This window comes from Thermobia domestica, chromosome 1 (assembly GCF_964235325.1).
Source record: "Thermobia domestica chromosome 1, izTheDome1.hap1.1, whole genome shotgun sequence".
Lineage (NCBI taxonomy): Eukaryota > Metazoa > Arthropoda > Insecta > Zygentoma > Lepismatidae > Thermobia > Thermobia domestica.
Window position 1 is genome coordinate 382925462 of NC_137454.1, and position 24554 is coordinate 382950015.

Below are 24554 nucleotides of genomic sequence, written 5' to 3' on the forward strand. Positions count from 1 at the left end.
TTGCTAAATTTATATTATTGTAAACGGTGAACTAAAAATTAACTTTTTCATAAATTGTGTAGCAACATTGGTTAACTACCTCATGCCATAGGCCTTACTCTTTATAACAACCCCGGTTTCTTCTTGAATCTCCTATAAAGGAAATCCCTTCATCCCTTCACCTTATTTGTCTATAAAAAAAGTCTCCGCTGACAAAGCTAAAGGCTATTGTTGAGAGTTGGGAGTTTTGAGCAACAATAACACGCTCTGACACTTACAACCGCCGCGGTGCCGACAATTGCACTCCTTGCGACAAAGCTATGCCGGCCGCTCTAACAATACACACAAACAATATTGAGTTATCGGCAGCCAATAAAAAATTAGTCCTGTTTGTACTGTCAAATGTCTCGTGAAAGAAAATTATAAATCAGAAGTCATGTACATACATGTAGTGCAGGCTTCATGGTGTACGTGTTCTTCTTTTGTCTCCTGAATTTCGACTCTTAGTAGAAGAATCGTTGCGTTAATGTGTTCTTTATCAACATGTCGAAAAAAAAGAAGCCTTCTGGAAATGTATACAGAAAAAGAAGAGCACAATTCGCGGCTGATAATGAGAAACAGGCAGCAACATTAAAGAAATTCTTTCGTACTCCTGAAACAGACAATAATGGAAATGAAAACGTAGAACCAGAGAATGAGGAAACCAGCAAGAAAACAAAAAATATTCAAGAAGATAACAACACAGTACAGGTAAGTAGGCCTACATTACGTAACGTAATTTCGTTTCATTACGTTTAATAGAGAAGAGGTGTTTACACACGTAGCGTCTTAGCAGGCTGGGGTGGGTAGGGTGGCGGCCTCTCAGATAGGCGGTGAACTCCAAGCTCAAAGAACGTTCTTTCCCCATTGATATAAGTAGCAATAATTACAATCTACACCAACACTGATGCTTGATACATGTACCAAAGCGATAAGACTTTTACTCGTTAGATGTGTATTAACCAAATTTAGCTGTATTTCAATCATTCATCTATTAATTAAGTAGAGGGTCTCCATAGTCTAGAGGTTAAAGCGTTGGACTCATGTCTATGTGCTCCTGGGTTCAATCCCCGGACTTTCTGCTTTTCAACGGCAGGAAAACTGGGGAGTCACATAAATAAAGATATGACGGTCACTTGGCCTGCAAAGTTCCTGATACGCCTGTTGGCGGCTAGTGACACGACTGGCTGACCCCCGTTCTGTTACCCATGTGGATGAATTTTTACCACTCGCTATCAGATGGCGTTGGAGCAGGCCCAGGATCTATTGGTCTGCCGTGCCAGTGATTATTATTATTATTATTATTATTATTATTATTATTATTATTATTATTATTATTATTAGTAGTAGTAGTAGTAGTAGTAGTAGTAGTAGTATTGTAGTAGTAGTATCGTCTACTAACTAGAATTCTGAAGAGTTAAAATGTATGATTGTTAGAGTTAACATATCCCCGTGGAGTTTCGCTATCACAAATTTTGCAATAGACCCATTATTTCATAAACTTATCGTAAATAAGTAACATGTACCAGTGTAATACCATATAGATTATGTTTCTATCCAATACGGTTAACGTGACTTAAAAAAAAAAAGTGTTCGGGCTTGGGCAGCTAATTTGAATGCATTCGCATCTATTTTATGAATGCGCTGATTCTTGATGATTTTCACAACACAAAGTTGTTAATGAATACGGAGAGAATTTAATTTTTATGTACAGTTAGCAAAAGAAAAAATGTGTAAATAAATGCTGTATCGCATCATCAATCTTAATTTTATATAAATCGTTGTTTATTGAATCATTCTGTAAATTTCTAATCAGTGACGTAGAATATTTTGCATGCTCATGGGTAAATAATTGTTTCGTATATCGTTAACCAAAACTTACTCTGTGTATTTAACTGACAACAGTTAAGATCTTACTCAGTTTGATAATTGATGCTTATAGTTATAGTTATAGAGTTCAAGGAGTTATCCTTTAAAAGCAGCTATATGTAAGGTAGCATAGCAAATTTAAACTCGGGTTGTAGGGGGCGCCATATGGATTATTTGCCCGGGTGATATTTTCCCCTTCCGCCGGCCCTGATGAAATGAAATCTTTAAGTTTTACGTCCCACGCTTATGCCGGCTAGGCTAAAGGAGACGGTGATTATGAGAAATGAATGAAATGGTGGAATGCAGAAAGTGGGAGGAAACGGGATAACCCCGAGAAAACCATTACGGTGTTTGTCCACCACAAAGCCCACACGGCGCATCTGGGATCGAACCAGGGACCCCAAGCACCGGAGGTGAACGCTCTACCACTGAGCCACCGCGCCCCCACACACGTGCACTTTGAATCTATGCAGTAATAATTACGAAAACAAGAAACACTCATCTACATTAAATTCCATATTCTAAAAGCAAATTGTCCTAAAATGGATGGAATATAATAATAATAATAAAAGCACGAAACATTAACATTAATGTCAACGGGAAATCAATGAAAAACAAATAATGATTCTTCCACTTATCTCAAAATTTTAATGTCAATGGGAAATCAATGAAAAACAAATAATAATTCTTCCACTTATCTCAAAATTTTAATGTCAATGGGAAATCAATGAAAAACAAATAATAATTCTTCCACTTATCTCAAAATTTTAATGTCAATGGGAAATCAATGAAAAACAAATAATAATTCTTCCACTTATTTTAATGTCAATGGGAAATCAATGAAAAACAAATAATAATTCTTCCACTTATTTTAATGTCAATGGGAAATCAATGAAAAACAAATAATAATTCTTCCACTTATTTTAATGTCAATGGAAAATCAATGAAAAACAAATAATTCCTCCACTTATCTCAAAAACCAAAAGAGGGAGATGCCTGAAATTCAGCTTAAAGTATAGAAAAGACTATGTAGATTCTATATACGAAAAGCAAGTTGTCTTAAAATGGATGGAACGTAATTTAAAAATCAGGAAACATGAACATTAAAATCAATGAATAAATGAAAAAATGAAGTCGCCCACATATCTCAAAAAACTATCATAAGATGATTAATTGAAAGCTTAGAGTGGGTGAGGGTGAGATGCCTATGCGTCGAAGATGCCTACAAATGCACTGCTTGGAACTTACGCAACAAGATGGCATGGGAATGTCCGCAGCAGAAAGGCTATAAGGTGATTGAAGTAGTGTGCGAACGAATAGAAGAAAAGAAGTGCGTTAAGTACCCTTTGTTGTAGCTAAAAATAGTTGGTGAAGTGCACATAGGTCGTGGTTAATAAGTAGCCATTAAAGTTATTATTCTGAAACTGGGCAGGAAACATGAAGACAGATTATGCCATGAACTAATATGAGTCAAATGCAGTTGGAGGCACATGGCGTGTAGATAAGGGATTAGGTATCTTGAACCGCTAAATGGGATAGATGCCTTAAAAAAGTGCGGTGCAAGATACTTATAATGTTTGAGTTGCATACTACAGTACAAGATGCCCAGGGCAGCAGAAAATGCAAGAGAAATATGTGGATACCTGTAGATTGATACAAATGTAAAAGCTAAGATAACAGTTGCTTTTCTCACTCGATATACACGATTTTACTGCCGTCATAGTGACTAAATATGTCCATTTTTGTAGTTGCAGATAATTACATGGATATATCAATGAATGTCTCAACGAGCGGAGTTGTCAGAAGTGAGCTTGTAATTCGCAGTAGAACAAAAATATGAACAGAAGGGACGAACACATTCCAATCACCACAATTCTACCAAATTCCGTCGATGTCGATGAAACCGTCTCCAGATGAACGCACATGTAGAACACGTTATTTATATTAAAGGGTCTCCAACGAACCAAGTTACGTCTGGCGGATAAGGTGAAATCATTTCTGTCATCATATGTTGAGGAGCAGATGTCTTTCTACCTCCTACATGCTTTTTTAAAGGTAAGAACAAAAAGCAGGAGTGGGCGAACTCTATGCCCAATGGTGCAACCATAATAACAAATTAGTAATCTACGTACGTCAATTTTGACATTTTCATGACCTGGTTACAGAAGCACTTCATTCCACGTAGACCTACGCAGACCGGGAAGGTATTACTATTTTTTTTACGGCCACACTTCACTGTGCAAACCCAGATATGCTCAAAAAAAAAAAAAAAAAACTCCCCTCTACTGATGCTGAATTGGAGCCGCAACCGGGATATTCTCGCCTTCCTCAGCACGAAAGAAAAACTCCAAACACACTTACGCCTACGAAGACATTGCCTAACCAGCTTTCACGTGAAGATATACCAACAAGCCCTGCTTCTTCTGACCGGCCTTCGACCAATGTAGAGTTGGCCGCTAAAATTCAAACGTCTCCGCAAGTATCTTTCAGTGATATTTGTCCTGTATTACTTCTCGTACCAAGAAACGTCCGTTGTAAATGACAGGCGTCTGTATTGAATTTGGATGTTCCAAACACGTCTGCAAAACAATTTTCCACCAACACCAGGAAAAGATGGAAAAGTACTTATGCTGCACAATCGGATAACTATTGCAGTGTTTGTGGATTGTATTATTTTGATCCAGATAGCCCTTAAGTGGATTGGGTAAGGTGAATTGCCTGTCAGAAATGGTTTCATGCTACATGTTCTGAAGATCCTGCTAAGGCTCTAGTTGTTTGTAATCATACAGGCTAAGGAAATCTTAGACCCTACTTGTTTTTGCTTCCAGGTTAACGAGCAGAGAAGGTTGTGCTCATGTGACACTATGTTCCAAAATAATACACCACATTACGTTTACAAGTGCCTGTTTATACGTTATGTGTTTTCTGAACATTTCTAGTGCCTAACAGTTTAACATTCCTGACATTGTATTCATTGTCCAAATGTTTATTGCACTTTCTGGTATTACCTTAATGTTTACTTAACCTATTATAACTGTATAAAAATTTCTTTGTTTTCGTAGTAAAGGTACTATTTTCTTTATGCTCGATGGTTTTTCCTACAGTGTGTTGACTGTTTTATTATTTACACGCATTCCATATAGTTTATTTGAGTATTAGACTAAGCCGCTGTCAGTATTGTATCGGTACATAATTTATTACACATCACAATAAACAAAAATCGTTCTATTTTACAATCTTACGGTAATAGCCATGCCAAAAATGGTGTGGCACCTTTCCCACAAGAATTAGGCATCTTACACCGACAGTGTGGTAGAGATGCCTAATTGGAGATGTTTACTTATCCGCCCCTCTATCACTTACCGTACCTACTTCTTTCAAGTCCGTCACACAGGGTCTAGTGGAAGGACTAAGCTACTTATCCTGTAAGTTTAAGTCTTCAACTTGTATTTTTCTGTTTGCTGTTGTCTTGTGATTAAAAACTATGGCATCTTCCCCCCACCCACTCTATTCCGAAAACATAATGAAGAGCTTAAAAACGATGTCTATAGCACGTAAGGTAAGTATCGATAGAACATTGGCAAAGTCAAGTTATTTGAGGAAAATCAGTAACAATGAGTATATGCATCTTCTTCGAATTGCCCAGGGCGCCCCACGCGGAGGGTACGTGCTTGAAATATCATATATAACTGGATTTGGAATCTCCAGACGGTTTAGCACGCAACGTAACTTTTGATCTGATCACGTGACACAGTCTGATCCTTATGGCTAACTGGATAGGCCCTTTCAAAGCAGTACTGTTACATGATGAGAGATATGGTCCCGGGAGTCCATCGTTTCATTCTTGTGGATGTCACTTACATTTATTATTTTTTTTCAAGAAGATTTGAACTCATGTAGCCTCAAGCTTCGTTGAAGCAATTTCTACAGGCGGTGATGCAACAGTGCTTTTTGATTTTTACTTTAAACTGAAGTTCACGTCTCATTTGGCCTCGGCGCTGAAAAGGGACACCAAAATTCAAGCAAACAATAGAAAAGATATTCATTTTATTCTGAGACCCAAATGCACTAAGCAGTCATCTGCTAACAAAATATTATACATGTAACACAAAGAAAACTATGACAATTCATTCACACCTAAGTATATTATTATCATCTGTACAATGTTATATATATTCCACATATGGATCCAGAAAAAACCTGAAAACTTTATGCATGACAATTACATTTAACGGACATGAAAATTAAGGGGGTTGCAACCAATGCTGTTACAGAAATAATTTGTCTCCTATTTCATCTAACATATCCTTCAGCCGTTGATGAAGATTAGGGTTAGCATACGGAGCGCTCATCTTAGCAAGATCTGGGTTCTTCAGGTCTTCTTCTGTAAATGAATCTACATCAGGAATTGCTTCATTCTCTGCCAAAACAATTGGTAAAAGAGTACAGGCCATCAAAAAACCGAACAATTGTTTGCTTTCGAATTCTCTTTTCAGAACATCGAAAGTTATTGCATCAGGATTTGAACCCAATAACCGGACCGTATCACAAAAAGTGTGATGATAGACGTGCAAAAGTACTCCCAGATTTTTATCTCTCAGTTGCTTGGTAGTACTTGTATACAAGAAGTACAGAAGATCAAGAACAGGTGATGCGTACCGAATTAACTGAAAATCCAACAGTTTCACCGCTGATGGGATTTTGGAATCGTTATTATAACAGAATAACATGTTATTCACCCAACAATCACCGTGACAAAGAACTGCTAAGGGTTCTTGGGGCCGAACAAGCTCCATAAATTCATCAAAGACTGAAGTTACAAGCTTATCTAATTTGGGAACGAATCTTTCATAACCTTCAAAAGTTTTTATTTTACCAACAACTTGTACCATTGTTTGATGCATAAACACACCCAGCTTTTCTCTATTCTCTTCAACAAACCCAGTCTCCCGAAAGACTTTATACTTTTCCCTGAACATATCCAAGTTCTCACTTTTCATGGCGAACGAAAACGCATGAAACTTGGCTAACGCGGAGAACACCAACTTACAATGATGGAAGTCCAATCCTTTTGTTCTTTCTCCCATTTTGAAACCCAAAGGACTCAAGTCCTCTAGCACAATAGCGTCCTTTTTGTCACCCATTATAGTGTAAATACAGCGTGGAAGGATGGTCAGAAGTGGTGTTGTGATGCCTTTCCTTCGCTGGTACTCCTGGTACGCAGGAAAAAGCATGTCATACGCAGCTACCTCCTTTTCAAATGCTGCCGATTCCTCTACAAACATCCTTCTGAATTCATTATCAGGAATGCACTTGATGACCAATTTGTACTGTTTCTTACCATTTTTCGTTTGTGCGTCAACTGTTGAGCGGTAGACAACAGTAACGTAATTATCTCCTGCAGCGGTTCCAGCGTAGACTTGGCACTTGTTTACTTTCAGTTCAGGATCCTTTTCACTCTCTCTTAAGGCTGTCTGGAAGAAGTCAGTATTTAACCAAGAATGTCCTGTGCTAACGTTCGATGGTGCTTCTGTTGCCGGCATTTTGGAGCTGGCTTTGTCCTTTTGAGCAGGATTTCTGTAAGTAAAAGAAGAATACGATAATATTCAGAATGAACGGAAATGGACTTCACACATTAAAATAATAGATGTCTAAGAAAGGAGGACAGCTGAAATAGTCAAAAGAATTGTAACGATGGAATTTGGTGATATTATTTTGAAATAAGTGAGACATAACACACAACTGGGAGATCTTTATCATTCTCGGATATTCTGGTATTAGTTCGTCATTCTCATTGATGTCGAACATTCTCATTTACATATATTTTATTCATTTATTTATTTTTTTTAAATATTGGCGGTACACTATCCGTTTATAATAGGTCGCTGGTGAAATTAAAAATTCACTGGGTTGTCTTATAAACGAACCAACCATTAATGCTACCTTCTACTATCAACAGCTAAATAGACTGGACGGAGCATCGCGATCCGATCGAAGGGACCAGGCCTCCACAATCGTCAAGAAACCATCATCCAACATGATAACGGCAGACTCCATGGGGCTGCGATAACATATGAGAAATTAACGGACTAAGACATTGATTGGGAAATTTTCTCTTCCATTTTCCTCCCATGATTTGTCAGATGCAAACTGGCATCTGTTTCGCGCATTGCAGAATTCCGTCGGTGGGGAAATCTTTAATGACGTAAATGGTATGAGAATCGACTTGGGTCAGTTTTTTGATTCCAAACCTGACGACTTTTATCGGTGCGGGAGTCATCTTCTACCACTTCCATCTACCCCAAAAAGCTTAAAACTTTTGCAATTACCAACGCGTGTAGATATACACTAATATATATATCAGAGTATTGAACTGAAAACCTATGGAAAGAATTTCTGCCTTCTTTACTAAACCACAATTCAGTCTCTTAAAGTGACTTTTCGGCATCGTGGGGATCATGAACTTGCTATGGACATAGTTTTGAGAATAGTGGATTTGCTGTCTGGAACCACGATTCGATTTTGGATATTCCTCTGTTTATATCCATATTTCTCTTTTTACGTCTCTGTCTATATTTCAAGCACGTAAATCTAATGTTGTAATGAGAATATTGGGAAGTAATCTCTGTATGTCAAATAGTTACAGAATAATAATAATACACTACACACACTTATTTATTGCTCTGACACGATTTACTTAATTTGTATTTAACATTCACATATAATATACCGACGTTCTGTCAACACCCATCATCTCAAGTATTACATTTTAAAGATAATAATTACTTATGTTCTTAAATGATTGTATAAATATATACATAACAGACATATTTCAATGTAATTATTTTATATAATTATTCATGTATTGAGGAATATAACATTACATACTAAGAAGTTTGACTCAAACGAGAATCGAATTCACAACTTTACAATTAGAAGTCTCACACTTTACCGCTGAACTAACAAGAACACCACTGTCGAACTTCTTCTGAAGAAATATGACTGAATTTCAAAGACAAAGACATTCATATGGTTTGCAAATGTTGTTGTTTTTCCTGTTTTGTCTTTCTCATTCTACTGTGGATGGGAGAACTATGATGTCTTTCCTTTCATTGGAAATGTTCTTATATATATATTGAAACATAGGTGACAAAATCAGCACGTGCTCATCTTGTGTATAGTTTCGAAATACTGCATAATTACTTATTTCAATGAATATTACTTTTTTTTTCAACACTTAATAACATTTCAACATGTTTTATTGCACTTCAAAGAAGAAAAATTCATCAGCACTTTTCTTTTTCAATTGCGAAGGTTGGCTCGAACTGACTTCTCTGGTTTACTGTTTCCAAAGAGACTCGAGGTTGGACTTAGATAATTTTGAGCTCAAAACAGCTAAATCAATGCGGCCAACGTTCTTGAAATATCAATTCATCCAAAAAGTATCAATTCACAGATGTATTTAATTACATCTGTACTTATGAATTTGAAGATATATGTATTTAATTAAACATAATGTCTCCATTAAGTAAAGTGTCATAATTTCCAGCATGCAAACTGCGAATATGTCAAGTATACTGTTATATCCTGATATGATTCTTAACATACAGTGCAGTCATGCTATAGACACTGGGAGATATGCCACTATTAGTGAATGCAGTGTTAGGAGCTGCTACGCAAGATTGATTTGGTATATTAGTAGCGCGTAGAATTGTGAAGCAAGAGATCTGTGTTCAAAGCCTGAGTAAGAACATTTGGCCTTTAAAAATAAACAAATGTGAACAAAATAAAAATATTTTTAACATAAATACTTCCTGAAGTTGAAACGATATATATCATCATCATATATATCAAGGCTTTCAATAAATTTTGCACAGATAGATATAGTATTTCTATTAGTTGCAATATGATGATGAAATTTTAGGTGAACATACTTTGCTCCTTTGGCTCCAAAAATATAACAATTGTTGTTTTCTATTGTTCACAGATAAACCACAATGGACACTGAAATAGACATTAGGACCCAACAATGGTCGGTAATGAAATTCCTGTTTAAAACCGGTGATGAATCAGCCATAACAATTCACAACTTTCTTCCGGTCTATGGGGGTCACACATTGAACCGCAGCAGTATCTAACGTTGGTTGCAGCTATTTAAAAATAGTGATTTTACTCTTTTGTCCAGAGATTTATGGCTTCCTTTTTCTGAGATCAGTATGGTGTCATTTTCGTAGACTCCTTGGAACATGGTTTCACAATTAAGAAGAAGCGTTACTGTTAGTCACTGAATAAAGTACGACGTGCTCTCCAGATCAAGAAACTGGAGCTGGAAGATAAAGTGATCAAACTCCATCATGATAATGGCAAGTCTTACGCAGCCATGTGGGATGGGAAGTCGTCCCTCAGCTTACCTATAGTCCGGACATAGCTCCTGCGGATTTCTCTCTGTTTGGTCGTCTGAAGGCTACGAGGAACAACATTCGACAGTGACAAAGCCCTCATTTCTGGTGTGAATCAATGGTGTAAAAGTCAGCCAGCTGAATTTTTGCGAACGTGCATTCAAGGCATGGAGAGAACGTTGGACGAGATGCGTCATAGCAGATGGAGGCTATATTGAGTGGCATGGTCTTGTAGCCAAAATAATATTATAACTTATTGAACGCTCCTTGCATATATGAATGCAATTCTTTTCTTATGATGTCATCTAAGTGGTGGAGTTAAAAGTAAACTAACCTCCGATAGAAAATCAATATCATCAACTACATTAGAAACTTCTGTGTCGATGTTAGATTGTAATTACCATTTCGTGGTAATCCTTATGTTGCATTTTATCTTCATAAGCATTTTGTATTTATCGTACTGGATGGGTGTCCGAGACGTGTTGGGTTATTTTTTGAAAATCCAAACATCAGTTAGTGGAAATCATGTTCAGCGTCGACCTCGAAGTATGACAAATTTTGTGTATGATGTATTTTTCACTCGTACGATACTTAAGCATTGTGTTTTGAAGTAAAAAGCAACAGCTTGCACACAGATAGAGAAATTGTTATATTTATGATAATTGTGAATGATTACAAACTGGAAATTATAAAGCATGCATGTTGAAACAATCTTTGCAGGGTGCGTAGAATGTTCCTTGAATGTAAACTGTTTTATGTAAATATGAAAAAAATGGCAAGCTGTTAACACAAGGCACCAATAAATAAGTAAATAAATAAAGGGGTAGGAAGCAAGGATCTTATAAAATAAAGGATCTGCCCTTACAACAAAATCTTGAAGCCATACGTCACAGTTTCGCCCACTCTGCCCAATAGGATCGCAATGTTTTGAGCCAACAATCATGGCGGAAACGACAGCAGTCAATCAGACGATGGCGGAAACGAGAGTAGTCTATCAGACTTACCGACGCTCGGTTGTTTTTTGGCTTCATTGATTTAATAGGATGAAGATACATATAGGCAGATCCTCTATTTTATAACATTCTTGGTAGGAAGCCTTTTCAGTTGTGTCACAGCACAATTTTCAGTGATATCTATATAAACAGAACTATAGTTTCAGCGACTCATATTAACATATTGAAATAAGACTTTCTTAGAAAACTCTACTAATACACAAAGACATCCATCACACATGCCTGTTTTGCAACTTGAGAAGATGGTGAAATATATGATGTCAGGACCATGTCCATGTTCCCTTTTGTTGTGTAGTGCTTGTTTACTGCGCGTGTATTATAAATTTACAGTTTGAATGTTCGGAAGTATGACACTTTACTTAATGGAGTCACTGTGTTTAATTAAATACGTAAACCTGTAAATTGATAGGTTCAGATGAACTGTACTTAACTACATCTGTGAATTCAAACCTACGTCAGCAAACCTCAGAAAAAAATAACAGCGAAGTCTTTCAATTGCTCTTTATTACACATCTGTGCCTCATAGAAATGGCACCACTTGTACCTTCGTGTTTCATGGCATCCTCCTTCCATTGAATTTATAACTGCTGGTGTCGCTTAACCAGTACGAAATACGGAAAACATAGCTCTCTACCTTGGTTTCAAAATTTTTCAAGTGATTCCATGACCATATATGAATTTCTCGAAGAAGCTGTTGTATTTTTAAAAATAGCTTGATTGCTCAGAACGATATTGCTCGAATAATTGTTAAAACTTCTTTTTTTTTGTGTGTATGTGTTATCGCCAGAAACGGACTATTTCTAATTGTCTGTATAACATTTTTTTAAATTTCAGTGTAATAACAGATATTACTCAATTGTTAAAGAACTTGTTAAAGAACAAATTATATTCATATGGATTTTCATTGCAGCCAAAAACAGTTATTTAATACTTCCAGGGTAGAGTCACGCGTAAAACTAGTTACCAATGCACACTACCTAGGTAGAATGTCAAATATCATGTTAGTTAAAACAAATGCAAATGATTAGAAATTTGTCTTTATATTCCTGCCTTTTGTGTTTGTGAACAGAAAACACTGACGACAATTCGTGTCGACACAGAACGATTTCAGTAGCGTATTTAGAGGGCTATGAGGCCCAACCCCCCTCCAAAATACATTTGTAAGTTTTTCGCATTCCGCGTACAACACTAATCATACTTACCATTTCTAAGAATTTCATTGACTTTCCATTTTCTTATGGTCTTTGTTCAGAAATAATAGTGTATTTCTCAAACTTCATTCCGTCTAAAAACTGCGTTCTTTTTTCCTTTCTTTCGTCCATTCTACTCTTCTGTTTCTTTTTCTTAGTTGTTACTTTCGTTTCTCCTATCATACTTTCGACCGTTGTTAGTTGTGATTCAAGTCGGTCGTCGTGAGTAACAAAAATTCTAAGAGAAGCTGATAAGCGAAACTGGTGTTCCACACCAACTTACACGGATATCAACATAACGGAACTTTAGTTATTATAGGAAAGGAATATTTACATCGTTTAGTTATAAAGAAAGGTAATGCTTGAATTAAAGAAAATCATGAGGGAGGGAATAAATGACCCTGAAAATTAGATAGGCCAAGAGGGTGCTTCCTTTTTCTTCTATGAACAGAATAAAAGGTTAGATTCACTGCTAAATTTTTGTGTGTATTATATCACATAAGATTCACCAGTCTGCAATTCTAGGCATTAAAACTGCAATCAGTATATTTCAGCTTCAACTAGTGTCGAAATTTTCTTTCAGCTAAAAACGTACACAGATAAAACTGAATATTCCTATTTTTTTTTTTTTTTTTTTTTTTTTTTAATGAAATCAGTTAGGTTGAAATGAGATTATAAATGGTCAACGTGTGTTTGCAGGAGCGTCAATTCAGATTTGCCTGGGGAGATAGGGGAGTGCTAGATCTTCCACCGACATACGAGTTTCAATTTTTTTCCTCGTATATTAATAGACAATCGACTAAAATCTATTTAATTCTCAAAGTCATTGAGAAATTACTGTGTTGTTTCCCTGTGTTGTGTATACCTCCCCTGAAACAAAATCCTAAATACGCCATTGTCCATGTTATTCTGTTTTATATTTCTCTGTTGTGAAAATAAGTTTGAAGATATATGAATTACGAAAATGTCATTTATTTTCATACTATAAATAATCACATTTAACTGTAGTAGAGGTAAAAACCAAAAGTTAATTTGGGAGGTATAGAATCTTCCACCATCCTATTCATCTACTCCTTTTAACCGCACGGATACGAGTGTAGTGACTAACCATGTATGTAAAATGCTAACGATTTTGTTACAAAGTAAATAAATAGTATATTTTTAAATATGATAATAACTAGCATATTAGTTTTTTTTTCAAGGTAAACAATAAGTATTGCTAGTCCTTACAAGTAAAAGAACACATGGCGTTAAAGTACAATGATAACGTTTTAAGTTTTAAAACACATACATACTTCAATAACCTTGGATGCAGACAGGGAATACCAGTAGTCACATGGAAAGTGTCCATAATGCACCGTGAACCGTACGTCCGAGTTGAAAAGCTAACACTTCGTTTCGTGAATTGTAACTTAAATAAATATATATCGCAATTCTATTATTCCGTGCTATAAAGCTATCATATAATTCCGTGAAGTAAATATAACTAAAAAGAGCAATATAATCCTTTCCCTTGAAGAAACCTAATGTAAATGAAATCTTTAAGTTTACGTACAATTTTATGCCGTGAGAGCTGAAGGAGACGGTGATGATGAGAAATGAAAGAAATGGTGGAATGTGTGAGGAAACGGGAGAACCCCGAGAAAATCCACGTACATGGTGTTTGTCCAACACAAAGTTCACTCGGGACCCTATGCATCAGAGGTGAACGCTTTACCACTGACCCACCGCGGCTCCTACAAAATTTTTAAGTACTTCACGGCATCTTAGGCTCAAATTCTAATCAAGCAACGGTAGTCGTGGCGTTCTGAGGGATATTCCACTAATCAAAGGGTGAATGGTTCGATTCCAGTTAGTGAATACTTATTGTTTTTAAATTCTAAGCATTGTGATTTTGTGTGAACATATAAAGTATATTTTTGCAAGAGCTCTTGGATTTCTGCTTTCTTTATGCACGATAACGCGCACAATGAATACAATGGGATAGATTTGTAGATGCTGAAGAATGTACGACTATATAAGCTAACTGTGTTCGTAACATTACAATTCTTTTCTGTTAGTATGACTACATGACAATATGTCAACGTACTGCTTCACCATTCAATACAAGACAAATAAAACAAAAACAAAACAAAAAAAGCTTTGCAAATTCCTTTTTAGTGTAATATTAAGAGCAGAATTCAATGTATTGATTGATCTCTATACACATAACTATGGCTTCAACGGCGTAGCAAAAGGACTTGAATCATATGTTCAGTGGTATATTTAGGGGTCTATCAGGCTCAAGCCCCAGCCCCGAAATAAATTCGTTAGATTTCGCAGTCCATATACGTACAAAAATAATCGTTCTAAGAATTTCATTGACGCTCCATTTTATTATGCTCTTTGTTCAGAAATAATACCTGTATTTGTCAAATTTCACTCCATGTAAGAACTGCGTTCTTTTTTCTTTCTTTCGTCCATTCTACTCTTCTGTTTCCTTTTCTTAGTTGTTACATTCTTTCGTTTCTCTTATCCTACTTTCGACCGTTGCTAGTTGTGATTCAAGTCGCGCGTCGTCAGTAACACCAAAACTAAGAGGGGCTGATAAGTGAAACTGGTGTTCCACACCAACTTGCACGGACATCAACATAACAAGACTTTAGTTATTATAGCAAAGGAATTACATCTTTAGTTATAAAGAAAGGTAATTGTTTGAATTAAGAAAATCAAGAGGGGGGATAAGTAGCCCGGGAAATTAGGTAGGCCAAGAGGATGTTTCCTTTTTCTTCTATAAATAGAATAAAAGGTTTAGATTTACTGCTAAATTCTGTGTGTGTTATGAGTGTATGCCTTCGTTCCTCGCTCGTCCCTGTTTGGGAATAGCCATATATCGTGGTCCTGAGTTTGTTCCTAACTTCCGATAAGGAATGGTCAAGTGATAATGAGAACGAACACCAATTATTATAAGGAAGAATCCACACTCACGGTCATCAGGTTCGGGTGCATTAAATAACCACAAGAAGGCTGAGTCGTCTGCCCACCTTCATTGGCGAGTCAAGCATGTTATGGCTATATCGATAATACATCCCTTATCGATAATTGCGAAAAGAACACTTGTGGGGGGGGGGGTAATAATGACAATGCTGACACCAGATGGTTGCAGAGAGAAAGAGAGAAATTAAGTTTTGCACTGCGCCACTTCCAATGTACGTTATCTATAACCTAATAAAATATTAAACCATGCATATCCTATACTTATATCCTTTCCACAACAGAAAGTAGTACGAGAAAATACACACAAGAACACTATTCGATTATTGTTGCCAAATTTGAAATGATCACACAAAACAAATATACTATATATATTTATATTTTTAAATTTTAAGCAATCAAAACACTTTTATACACTTCACATAAAATAGAATGTGTTATAAGATCAAGGTCCTTAGGCAGATTCGAATGGGCTCGAAACGATGTTGACGGAAATGCACGGACATTACGGTTGCGGAAATTCCACGAATACTTATGTTCTTCTTTTCACGTCTTTAGAAAAATTATTTCATGCTGCTCCCAACAAGAGAATCCTCCTACATGAGAGTTCCACTTATTTCTTAATACTCCATTTTCGGCTTCGTTTTCATGAATTTAGTAAATTATTATAACTTAAAAGCCTTTTATGTTGAATTCTTCTTTTTTAACTTATATTTAGTTAACATATTACTGGCGAACTAAGCACAAAATTGTATTGAAACTTTTGGCACTTGTATTATTTACTAAAAAATGAGAGTCGCTCGTCGAGTGCTCTAATCTCTTTCGATGTTTGGGTTGCACTCTACGCGCCAAATCCTGGCTACTCTCTTCGTTGATACAATGGAGGCTCATTGATATCTTATTGGAATAAAAAAATAGTTCGCACAGAACATTTAGTTTTTATATAACTGCTTCGATAATAAGAAATAATTGATTAATTATCACTTGATTGAGAGTACATTAATCATATTGAAGAACATAATAGTGTAAATAATTAATAATTATTAGTAAAAATGCACATTATGACGTATGATCCACTGCTGTTGCTCAGAAATTTAGCTTTGCGTGGGTGTGAGTGAGGGAACGAACAAATACCTTCCCAAATACGGTCCAGCGAGAGGTGCTGAAATGTCTTGAGGAAAGAGGCACCTTCTCGGTAGAAAAAATCCATTGTTTCGCTCTTCTAAGAATATAGACTGGCTAGGCGTTAGTTCCAAGAATTGGCGTTGGAAATATGAGGGTTGGTTAAAAAATAGATATGACGATATCGTTATAGTCTCACATCACATAAGATTCACCAGTCTGCAATTCTTGCAATTAAAACTTCAATTTATGCATAAATTAAAATATATTTAATTCTCAAACTCAGGTAGGCAATTACCCCACTGTTTCCTCGTGTTGTGCATAGCCCACCCGAAACAAAATTCTACATATGCCACTGCATATGTTTATACGGAAGTAGACACCATGGAAGTTATACAGCCAACGTGCGCTATGATAAATAGGGATTTCCTTGAATCATAAAATAAGAATAATGTGAAGAGCAATATTTAAAAATAAATAAATAAATAATAATCTGCATTCTTTTGCATAAGATAAAGTAATGTTTACCGTTAAACTTCAAGAAAGTAAGATAATTAATGTGGCTACTTTTCCACCTACCGGTAAGTCACGACGTTTGTAATAAAATAAATAGTATTTCAAACATGCATCTTTAATAAGGCATTATTAGCACAGTCGGTTGCGTCATAGTGTACAAACGCAGAGAAATCTACATCGAAAAACTCAAAATGATTGACTCTCTTTTTTTAACTTTTCGTGGATTCAAATAGTATCCTTCCAAACATTGTGTAAACAGAAGAGATGATGGAAAAAGCCAACGGAGAAGAGACACACATACAAAGAAAGAAAGAGAGGAAGGAAGAGAGAGAGAAACAGGGAGAATATTTTCATTAAGGCTATCTCTAATACAGGGTGTATCAACTCATATTTATTTATTCATTTATCTTACAGAAATAGTTTTGTAGCAAAACACATCGAGTTTTGAGTCACGTAGAATACTAGTTCAGAAACAAGCCACCGCAAGCGCTAGCGGCAGTTGCAGCCAGTGACGCCAACCTGTGGGGAAAAATCCCATATCGTGGGAGTTTCTGACCTTATTTTCTCGGAAAGGGATAATAAGCAGCACATATGGGATTTTTCGAGAAGTTCGAAATTTAAAGCTTATTCATTTAAATATTATAAAAAGTGTCTAACATAGAGAAATTTAATTTTTAATATAATAGCATACTTTTAATTAGTATAACGTGGGAAATTCACACGTAAAATGCGATTTTTTGCCCCTCGACATGGGATATAATATTATTTCAGGTTGGCATCACTGGTTGCAGCGAAGAGGCTGCCTTTAATGGTCCCGAGTGTGCTAGCTGCGTGTTTTGGTTTGAAGAATCTAAGTCTGCGACAACCTTGCAACGTAATTTTCGTACAAAGTATGGTAAAGATCCTCCCAGTACGCCTACTATTTATCACTGGAATAAGTGTTTTATTGAAACTTAATGTTCGGTAAGACACAACATATCCTAAGATCATCCTCATACGTCTGAAGACGTTGTAGAGCAAGTGAGACTTCAGATGGTATGTGTGCTGCATCACCAATGGAAATCGCATTGAACCTCTTTAGGTATAAGGTAAAAAAAACTTGTGTATTTTGTTACAAAATGACACCAAAACCATGTCCGTAAGCTAAACAAGTAAATCAATATAAGTTTTCAAAATTGTAAAGTCTATTTTGATACACCCTGTATATGCGAATGAATCTTGCAGGATACACCTTTATTAGAATTTTCCTCTCCACTTCTTGTGAGACGTCCTCCTCCTCTCTTAGATCATTATAAATAGTTTAATGATATTTACTTTTCCTTTAATACTAATTAATGGTAATTCTGCTGTTGTTCGGTAGTCATATTGTTAATTAAAATAGGTGAAAACAGACAAAAAACATTGATAAAGCTAGGAGGACACTCAGTAATTATAGTGGTTATACCAAAGAGCCATTTTGTTTGCACGTGAGAAAAAGGTATTTAATTTCAAATCTAATAAAACGATAAAAGAAGAAAACAAGTGATATGTCTGACACCAAGAGAAATGAATGTTTATTAATGATATGGGAGTAGAGCCAGATTACATAGCTATTAGTTAACTAATGCTAATGCAATAAAAAAAAAACGCAATAGATGGAGTCTTAATGTAATGGTGGCCTGTCTGAAAGACCATCCTTGATATTGGATAAGAACATGTCTGCCCAGTAAATACAATTGTTGGGGATGTTTGCAATTTCAGTTAATGGTTTATACATTGATCTGGCAACAGTGTTAAACAGTAGTGATTGATCTGGCAACAGTGAAAAGTAGTAGTAAGAGTGAGTGTTGAAGCATCAACATGAGAAACAATTTCTATCAGGTTCATCAGAGCAATTATTTAGCGCAGTGATTTATGATTAGAGACGAGTGTTTTTTTTTTTAATTTTTCCCTTCTTATCTTAGCTTTATAGTAGTGGTGTGATTATTTATTATTATTTTGGATGTTTTTATGGTACTTGGCGGGGGGTTGGGGGGCGATGGCTCCCCATTTAGATCTGAAAATTCATAGCCACCGCTTCACCTGAATTGATGTTTAGTAACATTGTGGCCCTTGTACTTATAGTATAATTCTTAACATTGTATAGTAACATTGTGGCCCTTGTACTTATAGTATAATTCTTAACATCGTACATCACTTTCACTGTGTTAGTAATCGTAATCGATTCATGTGATCCGGTTCCGGGAGCAGTTTAGGAATGATTCCTAAACTGCTCCCGGAATCGGATTACATGAATCGGTTGAAGTCACTGTTTGGCTCAAAGTAAAAATTTGCCGAAAAATCTAACCATATATAGGCCTAGTATTTCTCCCTGTGTGAGTCTACTTTCCATTTTTATGTTGGTCACGTAAGCTTGTGTTTAAAATGGGATTCCCATGTTTCTTTTCTAAAAGTAACTCTTCTATTCTAAGAGGGTTGAAATAAGTATATTCTACTAAAAGTGAAATATTAGAAGAAATTTTAAAAAAAAAACTTTCCAATTTTTTAAAATAAAATATGAAAACTGACTATATTGTGTTGTAATGATGCTTGTGAAAACTGACTATATTTTGGTAAGCTGAAGCTAGTCGTTAAGACGATACTGTATATTTATTGGATGATAAGAAAATACAAGCATTCGAATTTGTACAGCAACTTGATTATTTTAAATGGAGAATCTTTGAAGACGGTTTGCAATTCATTTTTAGAGGGAAAAAATGGTGCATATATAAAGAATAGTCTATATGGCTTAAAGCTTATAATAGACTAGCAGAATATCTATTCTTCACACGGGGAGGATACATTTCATTTTGGACATAAAGTACTAATGGGACCTGAATTTGGATCTAAACGACATGGGAAATGTCACTGGTCATCTCAGTAGCCCCGAAAACTATGGATTCGACACTAATATGAATCATTTTCAATCAGTTTTAAATATCTCCCTCCTTCCCCTAAGTTTCGCCAAATTCGTCCTAAGTGGCACTTTTTAAATCAACTTCGAAAAAGGAGAAGGGCACCAGTGCAACTAATTTATATTTATCTATCTATCTATATCTATATATATTGTAAGGATCTGCACCTTCTAGTGTATGTTATTTCTACGAACACACACTACAATTATAAGCATGTGCTATTTACCAACATAGTTGCAAGCAGACGATAGTAGGAGGAAACAGGAAAACACGAAGCCGGTCCGGAGGAAAACGAAGATGGACGAACCTCCCAGAGGACACTTATAAAAATGGCTTGCAAGAGGGCTAAGGCATCAATTGATCAATTAACCTTACAACACCTTCTCCTGAGGTTGCTTTGGACGAGGGAGTTCTAATCAAGCCCTATCTCTAGAGGGCGCCCTGGGCAAAGGAGATATTCTAACTAAAATCTACTTCCCGAGGCTGCCATGAGCGAAGGAAGTTCTTTATAAACCAACTCTCGAGGTCGCAACGGACAGAGGAGACTCCTTTAGCAAATACACTCCGGAGGCTGCGACGAGCGAAAAGGTTCCCGTACAAACCTAACTGAACCTTAAATATCCGAAGCCACTGCTGTGTGCTAAGGATATAACCGAACTTGGAAACATTTTTATTAATATTACAAAGAAACTTTGTGATCTGTTTATAGAAACATATTTATAATAAATTGCAGGAGGGTTAATCCCGGACTATTTATTAAATCTACCGAAAAGCATTTCAATATATATATATATATATATACAGGGGTTGACCAAAAAATTTAAAAACACTTCATACAGGAGACGTAAGTTTGGCCCTCCACTGTACAACACGTGTTGAGGTTGACGATGTTTTTTTTTTTTTTTTTTTTTTTTTTCAATGTGTCATGTGAACCTTCCTCTTCCGTTAGCAGTAGCCAGTTCACCTGTGAGTGTTATGGCGTGAAAGTGGTGCGGTAAAATAGGCGGCCTGACAGACTTCCAAAGAGGCATGATCGTTGGTGCCTGTCTGGTTGGAGCTTCAATGGCGACAGTGGTGAACATTGTGGTTGTATCGAAAAGCACTGTGTCCAATGTCACGAGGGCATACACAATTCATGGGCAAACGACGTCTGCAAAGCACAACAGTGGTCGAAAGACAATCCTGTCAGATAGGGACCGGAGGGCATTAAACTGGATTGTAGCAGCTAAAAAGAAGACCACTGCAATGAAAATTACGTCTGAACTCAATTCCGGCCTACAGAACCCGGTTTCATCGAAAACAGTGCGACGGGAACTTCATAAAATGAAAATTCATGGCAGGGCCGCTATCGCCAAACCTCTGGTCACAGCAGTAAATGCGAAGAGGCGTATCCAGTGGTGCAAGGACCACAAGGCGTGTACTCGTGAGCAGTGGAAACACGTAATGTGGTCCGATGAATCGACCTTCACCTTGTTTCCAACAACCGGTCGTGTTTATGTATGGAGAACACCGTCGCAGGCCTATGATGCAGACTGTCTGCTCCCAACTGTAAAGCATGGGAGTGGTTCTGTTACAGTATGGGCAGTGATATCGTGGTTTTCTGCAGTTCCCATCAAGCCCTGCATGGAACGATAAATGCTAAGTCGTATGAAGCCATTTTGGGGGACCAGGTTCTACCCATAGCCCAAATATTGTTCCCTGATGGTGATGGCACCCTGTCGCGCTGCAAAAGCGGTGAAATCATGGTTTGAGGAGCATGAACAGGAGCTATCACACCTCCCTTGGGTCCCACAATCACCAGATCTGAACATCATTGAGCCATTGTGGTCTGAGTTAGAAAGGCGTGTTCGGTCTCATTACCTTCCACCACCATCCCTTAAGGAACTGGAGCATGTTTTGGAGGAACAATGGTACAAAATTCCACACACTACGATTCAGGAGCTGTATACGTCCATTCCACGTCGGATCCAAGCTGTTTTGGACGCAAAAGGAGGACCCACACCATACTAGGTATGATTTTCACTCTTTTGTAAACTTTTTTAGATTTTTTGTACACCTCTGTATATATACACATACATACTTGTGCAGTGGCATATTTAAGGGGGGCTTCGGGGCTTAATTCCACCCCGAAATCTTACTTACTATAGTAAAGTAAATGAACTATCTTGCAGTATTTTCAGATTTCCAGACAAAGCTCCTTCCGAAAGGTAACAAAGCCCCCCCTTCCCGAAACAAAATCGTAAATACGCCACTGCTTGTGTGTGTATGTTGTTTCTATGTTCAAGCAGAATCGAATTGAGATTCTTCTCTTGTACTTTTCCGGTGATCCCATACAAATTTCATGATTGTAATGATAATCTTTTGAGCTAGACGAGGCAGGGAGTACCTCAAGGAGTGTATTGTGAAAACTGTAATTAACCGCAATTAGTATGCATATGTCCATACATAACATTAACAAAGGTGCATTTTTTAAAAAAGTTTATTCTTTCTTTGTCGTCTCACGTAAACTTCATAATCATCTAACAATAATTTTCAGAGTTAGTTTATGTTAAATTTGCAGTTTCAAAGACTAGCTTTTCGGAGATTTCAATAGATTTTATCAGGATCTTATTACAGTCTTGCAGTTAGATAATGAAATTTCTCAACAGATTATAATACTAATATCGTGTGTACACTGAAAAAAAATGTAAGTGGCGTGCTTAAAAAGATAGGTTACATGCGTAACTCCTGTAGTTTTTGGACTTAACGTACAGCAGACGTATAACTGAAAACGCATGTTTGTTTTATAATACTTCCTATATAAGTGCTCCATCTATACGTACTTTCTGTATGAAACAATATAGGCGGTCAGGATCTCACATACAAATGGACGTATATAACATATAGCTTTACGAAGGTAACATAAGTATATGCATGTGATATACGGAAAACCGTTAGATGTCAGACATCCTGCAACGGCATGATATAACATCTAAGAGCAGTGCCTATGTAGCATACGGATAACGTATACTCCGTACTGATTTCTATAGTAAGCAATAGGATACCGTATATTTGTACAATATACCGCTGTCCGGAGAACGGATTTTTTTCTCTGTATGTTGACGTTTAATTCCGTACCGCATAGGCCGATTAATATACATGAAACCAGAAAATAAATTTTAATAAAAGAATATTATTAATAAGAGGAGGAAGAAAATACTATTTAGTGGGACCTTGAATAAAGAGTTGAGAAAAAGACTCATAAAATGCTTCGTGTGGAGTATTGTAGTGCATGGGGGCAGAAACGTTGACATTATGCAAAAATGATGAAAAACGACTGGAAGCCTTCGAAGTGTGAGTGTGGAGAAGGATGGAGGGAATTAGTTAGATCGAGCGGAAAACGAATGAGAGAGTATTAGAAATGGTGAGGCAGAAAAGAAGAATTATTTAGATACTATTAAGAAGAGGAAGAGAAACTGATTGGTGCATTGGCTAAGAAGAAACTGTATCATGAGGGACGTGCTAGAGGGTATGGTGGCAGATAACAAAGGACAGGGGAAGGAGACTACAATTGATGGACGATATCAAAACAGAAAAATCGTACGTGAGGACGAAATTTTGTTCTCCGAGGTTGGCAACTCTGATCTACAGATAAATCAGTAGACTTAACGGTTATAGTAGAAGGTCCGTAGTCATGCTATATTCCAATAATACGAAAATACTATTTTGTGGAATCTAAAAAGAGACATCTTTGTATGCATTAGAAGATAGAAAAAAATTGCTTTAACAATACTAAATAACTATTCAGAAAAGTAATGAAAATTGATGCTTTATCTGACATCTGGCGGACTGATTCTATCTGCTTTCTCCCACTTCCGCCATGTCACTTCGTTTATATTATTATTGTGTGTCTTTTGTCATGCAGTCTGCAGAGCTGCCAGATCTCTAATAATTATTTCAGATAACGAATCTTGATAGCTTCTGACAGTGGCGTATTTACGATTTTCTTTCGGGGGGGGGGGCTTTGCTAACTTTCGGGAAGGGCTTTGCCTGAAAATGTGAAAATGCTGCAAGATATTTCATATACTTTACTATAGTAAGTAAGATTTCGGGGGAGCTTAAGGCCGGAAGCCCCCTAAATACGCCACTGGCTTCTGATTTGTTAATAATAATAATAATAATAATAATAATAATAAGAAGAAGAAGAAGAAGAAGAAGATAATTTAATCAAGAACTACGAGGTATTTTAATTTTCATAAACTTTAGTTTCAGATCTGATTTAAATGCACGTTAAAAGAAAAACATAAGCAACCAACCTCTTATTCAGACTTCTCTAATTGATTTAGGATTTAGGAATCAAATTTCTGGGCTTTCCGTATGTCTATGGCCATGTTAGCTCATCACGTTTGAGGGATGACATCTCTCTGCGATCACACTATTCGGGGAAAGGAAAGGAAGCAGGCTGGGATCTATATGTTAGGTACGACGGCGGTATTTGCCTGGTTTCAATGAGGAAAACCCAGGAATATCTCATTCAGGATG

The 24554-nt window shown here is 36.6% G+C and overlaps 1 protein-coding gene across 5 annotated transcripts in view; it reads right to left on the reverse strand.

The window, feature by feature from the left end:
• Positions 1-5919: 5919 nt before the first annotated feature.
• Positions 5920-24554, reverse strand: part of LOC145664748 (uncharacterized) — a 578976-nt gene continuing 560341 nt past the window's right edge. For all 5 annotated transcript variants that reach the window (XM_081731668.1, XM_081731647.1, XM_081731678.1 and 2 more), the window contains one exon: positions 5920-7464. In XM_081731668.1, coding sequence (XP_081587794.1) covers positions 6156-7430 — 1275 coding nt within the window. In that variant the 5' untranslated portion in view covers positions 7431-7464 and the 3' untranslated portion in view covers positions 5920-6155. The remainder of the gene's footprint in view (positions 7465-24554) is intronic.